Source organism: Ovis canadensis, chromosome 5 (genome assembly GCF_042477335.2).
Source record: "Ovis canadensis isolate MfBH-ARS-UI-01 breed Bighorn chromosome 5, ARS-UI_OviCan_v2, whole genome shotgun sequence".
Lineage (NCBI taxonomy): Eukaryota > Metazoa > Chordata > Mammalia > Artiodactyla > Bovidae > Ovis > Ovis canadensis.
Window position 1 is genome coordinate 39,642,436 of NC_091249.1, and position 14,945 is coordinate 39,657,380.

The window sequence follows — 14,945 nt, forward strand, 5'->3', positions numbered from 1 at the left end:
CCCTTTCCTCCTTTTCCCTTTGGTGATTTTCTTTTGAATGTGATCCCTCACCAACTGAGGAGTGAAGACAGATCTGTGTTCAGAGCTGCAGAGAACTGTTGTTTAAAGGTCCCCCAAGGGGCTTGTTTCCATTGCTTACCTGCAAAACCAAAGTTTGAATGTGTGACGGAAGTCCCTTAGAGGCATGTTAGGCTTCCTCCCACCCGAGACTGCTGTAATTAGCTCTGCTAACAACTATGATTGAACATAGCTCGTTGCAGTCATTGTTCACTGACAGGCACAGATAAGAGCCGCATGTCAGCAAGTGGTGTTCTAAGTGGTGCTCCCTGCTTGGTTAAACTCATGTAAGGCACTTATCAGAAACGCTGTTCCCAACTTCAGCTAACAGCAGGCAATGTCATTGCAACACCTTCCAAAGCCTCCAAAGGAGACCCCCAGTGAGCATAACCAGTACCAGGCGGTGGGAGAGACGTGGTCTATTTTGACCTTGCCCGGGAACTGGCTGCCCCTCCTGCTAATGGAAAACATAGGTGTGGCCCTGCACAAATATGGGAAAAAGCAAACTTCATGATCCTTATGACTCCCACAGTCTCAGATCTCCCCTGTAAGAACACTGGTAAGTGAAAGTTACAAATGTGTGGTACATTCAGCCTATGCGTTTCAGAGGCTATGCTCTCATTAGAAGCAAAACAGAAGGCTGCTTGCAAACACCTGCCGGTGAGCACAGGGCCAAGAGGCAGCGTGGGCGTTGGAGGGGAGGTGTTGCCCTGGCAGTAAATCCAAGCTGCTCACACCAAGGGAAGGGTTTCCAAGGAAGCTATCTGACCAAGAGGTAAATAAATACTTAGTCATTCAACAGGCCATATATGACTGCTTCACCTCCAATGCGGGGACGTCTGATTCCAATGAGCTCCCAAAATGAGGGGATAGCATTTCTTTTCCAGCCACCCTTTATTCACAATATACATTCCTTTGTTAAGAAATGTAAGAATCTCTGTAATCAAACCCTTGTTGACAAGGTGTTAAAGAGCTACAATTTGGCCGGTTGGTGTTATTTCAACAATATGAATTATGATTCTAAATTACATAAAAGAACCCAGCCTTTCTGTGGCCCAAGATCCCCTATTGCATATATCCTGTGGCCTCTCACCTACTCCCCAGTGTCACAAAATTATATGATTCTCCTTCTGAAATGGTTTCTCACATCTGTCTTTGTTCCAGTGCTCACTGCTGCTGTCAGAGTTGAGGGCTTCGTTGTTTCTTGTCTACACACTGCACTAGCCTGGCCTCCTAAATAGTCTCCCCTGCTCACTGCCCTCCCACCCCATCTCCCAGCCACCTCAGCACCACCTTCAATTATCCTTCCAAATCCCAGCCATCATCAAACCACTCACAAACCAATCACAGTTCTATAAAAATGAAACTAGTAACAGAACTAGTATGGTAGTGAACGCCTTGCATCTAGCCCCCATCGACTGTACCCTTCATGTATCCTAAACTGCATCTTTTCCAGATGACTTGCCTTTGCATGAAAGTATCATCACTCAACTATCTTTGAGCCTGTCTTCCCTCCTTAAAAAATCACTGTTTTGACTCAGCTCAAATGCCATCTCCTCCAGGAGATTTCCTACTACTTTCTTCCAGTCCAAATCAATTAACCACTCTTCTCATTAAGTCTATATAGCACTATTTATACATATATAAATATATAAATACACAGACACGGACTTCCTACATGGTGCTAGTGGCAAAGAACCTGCCTGTCAATGCAGGAGATGCTCAGGAGATGCAGGTTTGATCCCTGGGTTGGAAAGATCTCCTAGAGGAGGGCCTGGCAACCCACTCCGGTATTCTTGCCTAGAGAACCCCATGGACAGAGGAACGGCAGGCTACAGTCCATGGAGTTACAAGGAGTCAGACATGACTGAAGTGACCTAGCAGTAGCTGCATATATGTTTATAAATACACACACTTTACTGAGATATGATTCTCATACAATTCACCCATGTAAAGTATATGATTTAATGGTCTTTTAGAATAGTCACAGAGTTGTGCAACCATCACCACAACTTTAAAACATTTTAATCAACCCCAAAAGAAACCCTGTACCTACTAACAGTTCCTCCCCATTCCTCCCCAACAAGCCCCCAGCCTTAGGCAACCACTAGTCTATTTTCTATCTCTATAGACTTGCTTATTTAGGATATTTTATGTAAATAGAATCATACAGTATGTGGTTATGACTGGATTCTTTCATTTAGCATAACTTTTTAAAAATCCATCCATGTTGTAGCATGTATCAGTACTTCATTCCATTTTATTGTTGAATGATAGATAGCTTATTGTGTAGACATACCACATGTTATTTATCCATTTATCAACCGATGGACATTTGGGCGGTTTCAACTTTTCAGCAACTATGAATAAGGCCTCATACACACTTCGACTATCATTTAACGTGTGTAGCTTAGTAATACAGGATTTTGGTTTGTTTGGCCTGTGTCTATTTTATCACTTGATTATAAACTCCTTGCGGGCCAGGACCATTTTTAGTCTTCAATCTCCACACAGTAAGTATTCAATAAATGTCTGAAAAGTGGATTAAAGGACAGAGATTATAGGTTCTTAATGTGCTGATTATCATACAAGGTAACCAGAATAAAAACATTAGGGTGGACTAAATAATAATCCAAGGAAGGATCCAGTAAGTTTACCCAGCAAAGTGTAGCATTCAAACCTTATCAGTTCTTAAGTAAACTTTCATCTTTGGATTATTTCCTGGAATTCCATGCATGGATACTACAGTCAGTTATTTCACGGAGGCCATTCCTTTGCTAATAACAGTTGTGAATTGGTGGGTAGAATCCCGGAGATTTCTCCTAAATTGACTCCACAGTGTTATTGTTATTGTTGCTTAATTGAGATTGTTCTGACCCAGAATCACGGCTCTCAACCTTAGCTGAGCATCAGAATCCCCCTGGAGCATTTTCCAAGACACAGATCACCTGGGTCCTCTGCCCGACTGTGATTCTGTTCTTCAGGTAGGAGGCCAGGTGCTCACATGCTCTCAGAGCTATAAAGATGTTTCTGATACAAAGCTAGGTTCAAGAATTCCTGTTTTGACAGTTGCTCTGTGGTTAAAAAGAATTAATTTCATAGAGCATATATAGCACTTTACTCCTGGAGTGTATTTTACTCATCCTGGGATCATGCCCATTAATACTACCTAACATTCATAAGGCACTTTTTATTTGGAAAGAGCTTTGATGTTATCTTCTACTAGCTAGGCTAGCATGCTGGGTGACCTTGTACAAATCACATAATCCCTGAGTGTCACAAATTTTCTCAACTGTAAACTGTAGGCAGTAATACTGACCCACCCTCAAGGGGTATTGTGTAGACTAATGGAAGACTATAAGGCACTCAACAAACATAAAAATGTAACATGCATGCTTATTAGATATGAAGTCCCAGTCACAGCCTTTTAAGATGAGACAAATACCAAAATAAACTCTTAAACAAGACTTTCTGCAACCTTCACTGTCAACCAAAAAAATCCTTTCCCAGCACTAAAGTACAGCAATTCCCTCTTTCCACCAATATTAATAAGCAGATATAATTCACAGTCACAAAGAAAAAGCTAATAATGGCAGCAAATAAATATATAAAAGTCCTGAAATATAGTTTGCCAACCTTGTTGTTTATCATTCACAATGCAATTAGAGATTGTATCTATAAATATACTTTTCTGAAAAATATTCTTAGAAAATATTTGTACATGTTCACACAAGTCTTCAAGCTGATGCTACATACTCACTGTTGACGTTAAGCTTGAAGTTGTTTTTGCTGATAGTTATCACGTGGCTATATTTAGCCTCTCCTCATTTCCACCATGTAACTGGAAAAATATATGGTCAAAATGAGACTTTGAGATCTATCTCAAGTTGTGGGTGGGCAATAACGGGGAGGCAGAGGAAGAGCCTCCAATCTTGGAATCAGAGACAAGTCTCATAAGGATGATAACCCACAACTAAAGACTCAATGACACCATATTTTCAGCTTCTTGGAAAAGGGGGTCAGAGAACAGACATGGTTTTCCTTTTTCTTTTCCATTTTACTTTGAAAGGGCCACAAAATTTTACAGGGCCAGGTCCAATTACATATTCCAGTTCATTTACAATTGAACGGTTTCTGTGATTCTGAACTTGAATTTGTGTCCTCACGCCCGCCCGCCACAGCTGATCTGAACCAGGAATCCTAAGCAAGCGTGACCTGTCTGGGGCCACTTGACATTTGACCATGCTCTTTCCTCTTTGTGCCTTCTGAGGGTTTTGGTTTTATTCACAGGGGAAGTTGTCTATATTGCTTAAGCTTACCACTTGCTAACAACTAAACTTACTGAATACTTTTATCTGTGGATAATATTATAGCGCTTACTGTGGAGGTTACCAAGAGTTCCTTGAGAGGCTTACAAGGTTGCTACAACTCAATGACCTTGGATCCTTGAGTCAGGACAAGACCAACATCCTCCCCACAGAGACGCCTAAGGTTTGGTCAGCTGACATACTGGTTTCTTGGGGACTCCTGGACTTGCCTTCACCAGCAGACATCAGGTTGAAATGTCATTCAGCTTCTCACACATTTTCCTACCCGCGATACCCCATTAGACTTCACCAGAATTCAGAAGCTCTTGGGAAAAGAGCCTCTGTACAGGAAGTCTGTTGGTTAGGGAAATTAGTATTATGTATAGTTATTGTTTTTTAAATAAGGTTAATTCCAGCAAGTGTCTAACCCAATAAGCTTTGAGAGTCTCCGCATTTTTGCTGAACATCTTAAGGGAAGAAAGAGCCAGGTAGGCTTCATTTCAATAGTTAGGAGAAATTAATGCTAATACATACCTTCAATGGGATTCACTTGGTACTCTGAACACTTTCTTCCATCAACATGGAAAAATCCCCAGATGTACACACTGTGGAATTTTCCTCTGTAAAGAGATGCAAATGGTTACAATAAGCTGTCTGATTTCCTCTGAGTCTTTCAAAGTCCTGTTTTCCTCCATATCTCAAGGTAACCATCCCTGCTTTGTGGATCTAGAAGTCAAGATGCTGTGAGTTAGTATCATCGTGTTCCTCAGTGAAACACAGGCCACCACATCTCAGCCCTCCTTGAAGTCAGAGGGAAGAGCCATGCGTTTTAAGATAGGAGGAGTCAGGTACAATTTTCTGGTCTACCGCTTGTGTGCCATGTCTTTCACAGGGGATCCTTACGATCTTAAGATCTGAGACGAAATGTAATCATTCTTACCTGTTAGCTTTACTTTCTTTCAACTTCTTGAACACACACACATACACCAAACATGAAGAAACACTCAACTATTTACTCATGAATCTATGACTTGGGTCATAAAATATAACCTGCGCAAAGCCAAACAAGGCACTAGAGGGTAGGGAAACAGGAGAATGTTGTGCATTGCATCTAGAATTTTAAAATGTCCCATTTTAGTGGTTCCCGTTTGTTTTCAGGCAGACAGTTAAAACTGGCCTATCATTTGCAGTAGATATTTGACCTAAAGGAAGACTTCCCTGACTGATCATGGATAGGCATTTTCAAAGAAAACTCTCCCACAAAACCAAATTGATTCAAAAAAAAAAAATCACCCTACTTAATGTATGTTGAAATTTTTCACTTTTTTTTTTTTTTTTTTGACAGGAAATAGCATTTATTGGTGAGCATGATTAAGGAGGGGACAGCGCTGATGCTCATGAGTGCAGGGCCCGCCATTTGTCCAGGGGACCACGATTAGGGATGTATTTGACCCCACAGCCATCTGGGATGAGTCGCTTTTCTGCCACCATGTTCTCAAATTCATCCGCGTTGAATTTGGTAAATCCCCACTTCTTAGAGATGTGGATCTTCTGGCGGCCAGGGAACTTGAACTTGGCCCGGCGGAGGGCTTCAATCACATGTTCCTTGTTCTGCAGCTTGGTGCGGATGGACATTATGACCTGGCCAATGGGGACCCTGGCCACTGTGCCCTGAGGCTTTCCAAAGGCACCGCGCATACCTGTCTGGAGTCTATCAGCTCCAGCGCAAGACAACATCTTGTTGATGCGGATGACATGGAAGGGGTGGAGCCGCACTCGGATGTGAAAACCATCTTTGCCACAGCTTTTCACCATGTACTTGTTGGCACAAATACGGGCAGCCTCCAGGGCTTCAGAGGAAAGCTGCTCATACTCATCTGACACCATGTGGCCACAGAGTGGGAACTCATCCACTTTGGCCTTCTTACGCCCCAAGTCGAAGATGCGAATGTTAGCATCAGGGACACCTCGGCAGAAGCGGGACTTTGGGTACGGCTTGGTCTTACAATACCGGTAACACCGGGCGGGGCGGCGGCCCATGGCGACACCAGGATCTTCAGTGGCGTGCCAAAGGGAAAGAGCGAAATTTTTCACTTTTAATTTTTATGTCATCTAAACATCCACCCACCTCCTTAGAGCACTGCTTTACTCCTTTATAGAAAGATTTAAGTAAGCAATCTGTTTCCTTTCTAAATATTTTTGGGTTAACAGTCATTCTTCTCTCACTTGTATTTTAGTCCTGATAATTAAACAGTAAAAATGCTAATTAGTAGCCTGTATCTGGAGAGAAAAACCGCTTATTTCTTGATGGGCAAAATTCAAGCTGAAATGGAGACCTTACAGGGCAGTAAGATAAATGGGTTAGGTTACATGCTAAAGGGAAGGAATTAGATCAAACTGACCAAAAGACACTTACAAGACTGAAGTTATAAAAATGCAGGCATTTGTTCTTAATTGTAGGGCAGAGAAAATAGGAGGAAACACCCTTTGTCTTTCTTTTAACCTGGAGCTAACTTTAGACATAGAATTACTTACATGTTAAGAAATTAACTTTATTTCTCTATGTATTTTTGTTTCTAGAAAGACAATGAGCTAGAGAGAGAGGCATACTATTAGCTGGGGATCTTGAGTACACTGTCCAGAACCTGCACTTATTCTTTCCATAAGTACATATCCATGAGGAAGCGAAGAATGCTCCTTTCAAATTCCTCATCTGTCATTATCTACATGATGATTTTTTCATCCACTTAAGGAAGAATAATAACTTGTATCTTGCTGGAATGCTGTGAAGAATGCCGTGAGAGAAACTGATGTACGGGGAAAATATCTGGAGACTAAGCACAAAATAATAGCACTCAGTACATGTTAGAATAATGAGTGAATGGGAGAAGTCAGAGATGAGTCCAGTCCCCACCACCTGCAGGCTAAAATCTTTATATTTCACTGGGAATTCAGCGCCCTAGAAAATCTGTTCCTTTTGACTCTCCAGCCCTTTTTCCTCCACTGCCCTGCTGCAGTCAAACATTCTCTAATACATCTTGAATTTGCCCATTTTTGTGTCTCTCTGTCACTCCCATCCCTCTCAGCCTCTATTTTCCGAAATTCTACCCATCTCTCAAGGGCCTTAAATCCCATTATCTGCTGGAATCTTGGGAGACTCACCTCATCCTCCTCCAAACCCTGATCCTTGCCATCTAGATCTTTCCGGAAGACATAATCCACCAACCACTTATTGCTCGAGCAGATCGCAAGCTCCTGCAGTGCCGGGGCCCTGTACACAGTCCCCACCTCTGTATGCCACAGGCCGTGGTGCCTGCCAAGAGTAGGTGCTGAATGGACTCGTGATTGAATGGACGTGTAATCTGTCACCCTGCCCCTGTTGTGTTCTTGGACAAAACGCTTTGCCTCTTTCAGTCTCAGCTGCCTCAGCTGTGAACAGCGGATAACAGCACGGATGTACTCCCCAGGTGTGCTGTGAAGAATAAACCAATGACTGAAAAGCAATTTGAAAATGCGAAATGAAATGCTATATATAAATGTTACATAATCAAAATCGTTTCCCTCTGTATTGTGTTTTCTTTGGCTTTATATCTTGGAACCCTTTGTGAGTTCCAGAATTTCACAGATGCAATACCATCCACATTAGCACCTAAATTCTCTTGGGTAATAAATGATTGTGTGTATTATAACTCACGGCTACCTTTCCCTGGCATACTTATATGTGAATTTTTCATAATTTGGGGTATTCATAATAACTAATGATAGAATTCATTTTTAAGGGATCATCCATTTTTTTCCTTCTTTGGCCAGCCAGTTAGGATTCCAATATTGTTGCCTCAAGGGAACTAACTTCCATTAAACCAAAACCCAGATGATGAGCACACAGTTTAGAAGCCCAAATCTTCTAGGAGCTTACAAACTAAGACCTGGAAATTGATTTGGATTTGAAGCACTTATTTTTTTTTTTTTTTGGCCCTTTTCGTGCTAAATTCTGAACCCCTCATTTGCTTTGCTGTAACATATGTGCCACAGAGTCCTCATGGTAGCCTCATTTTCTAGACACCAGGAAAGGCGGTATTAGCCCACTCCACATGAAAGCAAGACAATGGTAGTTTTAAATGTTATTTTCTTTCTTAGTATGTTCAAGAAAGAGGTTGCCTATAGAAAAATGCATTTTTTGGAATATGTCCAGTACCTATAAAAAGAAGATTTTTATTTTTCCTGCATAGCAGGATACTATTCCTAGAATAGTCTGTCTGCATAGATAGAAACTGAGGAAGAGATGGTAGTGACATCCTAAGGCAGTTGCAGGGATTAAGTGAGTCATTAGGTGAAAAGGCTCAGAACAGTGCACAGCACTAAGTGTTGCTCAATAAATATTAGAGGTTATTATTACTGGTAGAGGACCTACTGGTTTGATCTCCTTGCTGTCCAAGGGACTCTCAAGAGTCTTCTCCAGCACCACAGTTTGAAAGCATCAATTCTTCAGCACTCGCCTTCATTATGGTCCAACTCTCACATCCATACATGACTACTGGAAAAACCATAGTTCTGACTACATGCACCTTTGTCAGCAAAGTGATGTCTCTGCTTTTTAATACGCTGTCTAGATTTGTCATAGCTTAATATCAACCTGAACATCATCAACCCTGAATATTCATTGGAAGCACTGATGCTGAAGCTGAAACTCCAATACTTTTGCTACCTGACATAAAGAGCCAACTCATTGGAAAAGACTCTGATGCTGGAATGAATGAAGGCAAAAGGAGAAGGGGGCTGACAGAAGATGAGATGGCTAAGTAGTATCACCGACTCAATTGAAATGAATTTGAGCAGACCCTAGGAGATAGTGGAGGACAAAGGAGCCTGGCATCCTAGACTCCATGAGGTCACAAAGAGTCAGACACAACTTAGCAACTGAACAACAAGAGGGCCAACTAATCAGCTGGGACCTGTGCTCAGAGTTTGAGACTCACAACAAACCAGTAAGAGAAAGCTTGTCACCTTCCACCCCCACTCCAGCTGTTTCCAAGAGACTACTACTTATCCAAGGTCTCAAAGTGAGGAAGCAGTGGAAAGAAAATCCAGAGCCCATATTCTTTGCCCTGTTTCTTAGTAGCCTTACTGTTCTTAAATTTTACTTACGTTAGGAGTCCATTTTTCCTTCCTGAACACATGGTCCTCCCTTCCCCACAGTCTAATTCCTCGGTTTTACTAATTTTGCTATGAAAATTTTCAAATTAGGACCAACTTGTCTAATTAGGACCAACTTGTCTAATTTTTATGTCAGGCCATTTTTCCATGATCATTCTTGTCTTTCATCAGACTTGTGCTCACTCAGCGGCATTCATTTTTAAGAAGTTCAATGTAGTTTTTCCTTCTGGTATGTATGAACAAATCCCACATTTCTGTAGAATAGAGGCTTTTCCCTTCCTCACCCATTTCTGCTATCACATTTTTACTTAGTTGTGTCTGTGGTAATATACTCTCATATGGACCAGTGGCACTGTCATTCAAAGGCAATGAGATATCATTGTTTTTTGGGTGGTATCACCCTGGCCACAGATACTGTACCAGAATTCTCTGTGTTAAAAAAAAAAATCTCCTAGTTGTGGTGTACAAACTAACACCACACTTTAGTATGCCAAAAACATCTACATGATATTTTGTGGTCTGCACTACAATATTTCAAAGTGCCTTAACATTTGTTATCTTTCCTACCTCATTGATATTAATCAGAAGTATCACTGTAGTTTCATAGATGGGAAACCAAGGTATGGGGAATTTTAATGGTTTGCCTACGGTCTCAGGATGAACTCATAGCCTAGCTGGTATTTAGAATCTGCTACTTCTGACTACATTTCTTTGCTCAACCTGTTCAAATTCTGAATAAGTTTCTAAGTTGAATATATGTTGAAAGAGGTGGTAGACATAGGAAAGGGGAAAAATACTATTCACTAAGTAAAACTTTCAAAACATGAAAATTTTGAAAGGACTGTGAGGGCTGTTTGCCCTCATTTCCATTTGCAGAATGGAAGGACAGTAATCCAATGAGATTAAAATGAATAGAAATTGCAAGTGTAAAAGGGAATTGTTCAGACCACACTATTTTCCCATTTCAACGTTGTTTTGTTCTCCTTTTCAGCAGCTGGTACATTTACAGTGCTGTGTCACCATTGGCCTTAAGTAGATAAATACAGTGGATTCAGCCACTGCTGTTTTACGATCAAGGAAGCAAGGGTAAACAGAGGTTAAGTGACTGCCAGGAGCACTCACCACAGCAGTCACTCAGACTAGAACCCAGTGCTCCTATCAGTCACACTCTATTGAAATTTAGGAGGTCCCAAAATATTCTTTATGTGTCAGAGGTGGGTGAGAGTGCCTGAAGGCAAATTTGCTCACCATCCACAAAGGGACCAGCCCGGCTTCCATGGTGCCACCTCAATCTTCTCATTCTTCCCTTCTCAATCTTCCAAGCCATTCCATAATCTTCCTCATTCCTTTGAGAGAGAGAATATTTCTTTTGGTGAAACAGGAAGAACTAAACAAGAGATTTCCAAGTTCAGATTTCCATGGTTTTGTTTTGTTTTGTCTCATACAAATAGGACCATAATGAGTTCTTAGACAAGTAATAGGTTTGCTTTTCCTTTGTATTAATAGAATATGGGGATGACCCCAACTCAAGAGATCATTAGAGGGACTGGCAACGAATAGAGTAAGTCTATGCCTGATTGATAAGCTCCTGTCAAGTACCAATTACAACAGAACATGGCATGGAAATATGAATGTAATCTAGACGTGCTCTGCCTCTTCCAATGTCATCCATCCTACAAGGGAAAATAAGACCAGTTGCTTGTCTACGAATTCATGGATGGGAAGGTCTCTGTGAAACAAACAAACAGAAAACCTTGGAAATTGGGGCATGGAAGTTACTTGTTTAGTCGTAACTTATTTCATGAAAAGACATTTCCTATTTCCTTTTCTCATTATCTAACATAAATACTATATCAAGTGTAGTCAACAGCCAATGTTTGGCTCCTACTACCAAGGTGATTTTTTAAACAATAATATTAGCACCTGTGCAAAACCTTCACAGGGTATTAATATGATAAACACTGGTAGAAAACTTTTTCTCCAGTCATCCAGGAGTTGAAAAAACAAATCCAAGGAGAGACATTTTTTCTGTATCTCCCACCCTGACCTCAGTATAGACAGACCTAGTATATATTCCATTCACATGGTCTACATAAGGCCATTCTCCACAGCATGCTAAACAACTGTTCGAACTGGATGGGATGGTCTTCCTTGCCTGTACCAGTCTTTTGGTTCATTAGATGAAAGTGAAAAAGTGAAAGTCGCTCAGTCATGTCCCACTCTTTGTTACCACATGGACTGTAGCCTGCCAGGCTCCTCTGTCCATGAAATTCTTCAGGTCAGTACACTGGCATGGGTAGCCATTCCCTTCTCCAGAGGAATCTTCCCAACCCAAGGATCAAATCCAGGTCTCCTGTACTGCAGGCAGATTCTTTATTGTCTGAGCCACCAGGGAGGAAGGGCTTAAATACACACAAAGTCTGCATGACTAATCTATACTTCAGGGCTTCCCAGGTGGTGCCTAGTGGTAAAGAACCTGCCTGCCAATGCAGGAGACATAAGAGACCTGGGTTTGATCCCTGGGTTGGGAAGATCCCCTGGAGGAGGAAATGGCAACCCACTCCAGTGTTCTTGCCTAGAGAATCCCATGGACAGAGAAGCCTGGCAGGCTACGGTCCGCAGGGTTAGAGAGTCAGAAGTGACTTAGCACAATCAATCTTTCAGGGCCTACTAAGGACTGTCCAGACCCTGATTTTCTTGCCCTCCCTGACAGCCTGCTTTCCCCATTGAGATGGGGAGATGAGGTGACACAATTTGAAACTCAGTCCAAGCACATAGCTCCCCTCAGAGTTGCAGCCTTCCCTGCTAGGGGGGCCGTTTCACTGCTTTTCAGCCACAGGCCTTTTCCTTCCTTCTTGGCAATGACCCTCATCAGAACCTGCTCTTGAGAGGTGGGCTACTTATGATACAGGTCCTTATGGGAGCCAGTGAAAGTCACTCAGTCCTGTCAGACTCTTTGCGACCCCAAGAACTATAAGTCCACGGAATTCTCCAGGCCAGAATGCTGGAGTGGGTAGCCATTTCCTTTTCCAGGGGATCTTCCCAACCCAGGGATCGAACCCGGATGGGGGGCTAGGGAGCCACTGAAATAACACTTCATGAGGTCTATACTCCCTCATGTGTGATATCCTGAACAGTTAACTATATTGAGAGACTACAACCTTTAGGACTTATGGGATGTGTGGGAGACAATGGTCAGTGATGGAGGTGAGTGTCAGGGTGCCAGGGAGCTTGACCCCTGTCCTGCCATGCACATCTTCATTTCACTAACATGGGTTGGGTGTCTACCTGTGGAAGGCATACAGAGGTCACTCCCCACGAACAGTTTACAGTCAAGGGCTTGCTAACATTCTAGGCCTCAGACTGGAAAGCAGCACCCAGCTCTGCTTTGTGACTCTTGACACCCCCAGCTCTGCAAAGACTTAAAACTTGGCTGAAGAGGTGATCTGCCGAGAAAATGAGCAACAGTGACCTGGCTGTCCAGGGAGGACAGGGCCCACAAAACCTTCCTTCGAGGCCACTCAGCCACGGATTGACCCAGCGAGTTCAGAATGCCCCCAAGACCAGGCACTACAAAGGTGTCTAACTAGGACCAGGGACTTCCGCAGGAGAGAGGGCAAGAGCACGCAGTCTGAGACAGGCGGGATTTGTTCGTGGCGTTCCTGCTCGCCAAGATGGGACGGTCCTGGTCCATCCAGCAGACCCCAGGGACAGCGGCAGGGGGAGCCACCTTCTGCGGAGGTCATCCCGCCAAACAGCCCCACTATCGAGCGCCCCAAGCCTTCCTTTCGCCCCCGGGCCCTGTTCAAGTGCCAGGGCTCCTCCGGTCGGCAAGGGAGCCTAGGCACCTGGTAAAGTCCCTGCTGCCGGTAGGGTGGAGGGTCGGGGTGAGGAGGGACGGTGTCGTGAACTCTCCGCGGGGCTGGCGGAGTTGGAGGTACATTTCGGAGATAACAGCAGACCTTAGTCAGAACCTTTTCAGAAAACCCGGAGCTCGCAGTTCTCGTCCCGGATGTCCACCGGTGGCTCCGTGACCCAGCCCGGGCTTCATCATCTTTGGGCCTCAGTTTCCTCCTGCTGACCCGCTTTAGGAACGCCAAGTTCCGCACCTCCTGCGGGCGCCAGGGGTGGACGGTGTAGATCCAGTCTCGGTCCGCAGGGCGCTCGGGCTTCCTGCTCCACAGCGCGCCGACTCAAGGTGGTTCCAGGCGGCCCCAGGCCCACAGGGCCCCTCTGGGGTCACCACTACCCTTTCGAGGCGTCGGGGTCCAGCCACAGGCTCCCCCGAAGCGCCAGCCCTCAGTCTCGGCTCCACACCTTTGCCAATTTCCCCGCCGCGGGCGCGTAGCCCTGCCAGCCCTCAGCGGCTGGCGATTGGACGGCGGCGGCGGGGCGGAGCCAGGCGCTTAGCAACGCCCGCGGCCTCCCCGGGCCCTGACGCAGTTGCGATTGGCTGCAGGCACCGCCAGTCACTGTTGGAAGGGCGCCCCGCCCCGCGGGGCTGGCCCCGGGCTGACTCCGCCCCGCCCGCCTTCTGGCCCCGCCTCCCTCCGGAGCCGGGTTACCTCTACGCGGCTGTCCGCCTCATTCTCAGAGCAGGTCCGTGAATTGTCGGCGCGCTCTGGGCAGCTGCTGAGCCGGGGCTACCATCGGGCTTGTAGTGCTCCCTCCGAGGTGCCTGCCGGAGCTAATGTGCCCCGGTCGGCCAGGGCTAGAGCTGTCGCCGGTTCGGGGCAACTTGGGATTCAGGACTCGCAGCAGGGGCGTCGGTTTGCGATCGGGACTCGGCTACGAGGGTGAGTGGCCGCGCGCAAGGAGAGCGGCTCCCCTTGCGTCGTTCGGCGGCTGAGGGGCGGGGGGGTACTGGACGTGTCCTGGCGCTAGTTGATCTGTCCGTGCGAGCGTATCGGCTAGTTGGGAGGTCAGGGCTTGGCGGTATTAGCTCCTTGCCAGCACCCCCCATTCCCGAACTTCTTGTTTCAAAGCGTCCCAAATCGGCCCAGGACGCGGCTCTGCGTTGGCGAAAACTTGGTGTGTTGTAATTGGCATCATTAGATGGGGTCCGAGGACGCGTCCCCTGGCCCTCTACAGCGGTGACACGCGCGCTAGGGGCTGTCTTCGTGTCCAGGGGCATGCAGACAGTAGTTCCTAGAAGCTTGAAGATGGGTTCCTGAAAAATTAACACTCGCCGGAGTCGGCGGGAAGAGGTAGCCCCTGTGCCTCTTGCCAGCGATCATCCGGCTCGGGGTGGGTCTTTAGGGGTTAGAGAACTTTAGCACCAGTCAGGTTCCGTAGCAGCGGCTTTAATGCTTTGCAGTTATTGAAGGGAATTGACAGTGCAGATATAAAACTTTGTCAAGTAATTACTTCCCATTAGCCCTTGAATCCGCATCCCTCATGAGGTGCTCAGACCTCTGCATCCTTATT

General features: G+C 44.9%; 2 protein-coding genes and 1 long non-coding RNA gene across 3 annotated transcripts in view; 1 reads left to right on the top strand and 2 right to left on the bottom strand.

Moving 5' to 3' along the window:
* Positions 1 to 3,813: 3,813 nt before the first annotated feature.
* LOC138441138 (uncharacterized) lies at positions 3,814 to 13,880 on the bottom strand. Its single transcript, XR_011257254.1, has 4 exons — positions 13,481 to 13,880; positions 10,767 to 10,864; positions 4,899 to 4,984; positions 3,814 to 3,898 (listed from the first exon to the last, which is right to left on the bottom strand). It is a non-coding gene; the product is annotated as an uncharacterized lncRNA (long non-coding RNA).
* The window catches only part of LOC138441134 (large ribosomal subunit protein uL16-like), a 790,661-nt gene continuing 781,394 nt past the window's right edge, over positions 5,679 to 14,945 (bottom strand). The window contains exon 2 of the mRNA XM_069591648.1: positions 5,679 to 6,476. Within this exon, the coding sequence (XP_069447749.1) occupies positions 5,760 to 6,404 (645 nt within the window). The 5' untranslated portion in view covers positions 6,405 to 6,476 and the 3' untranslated portion in view covers positions 5,679 to 5,759. The remainder of the gene's footprint in view (positions 6,477 to 14,945) is intronic.
* The window catches only part of MARCHF3 (membrane associated ring-CH-type finger 3), a 154,271-nt gene continuing 153,392 nt past the window's right edge, over positions 14,067 to 14,945 (top strand). The window contains exon 1 of the mRNA XM_069591647.1: positions 14,067 to 14,314. The gene's annotated coding sequence lies outside the window, so the exon portion shown is untranslated. The remainder of the gene's footprint in view (positions 14,315 to 14,945) is intronic.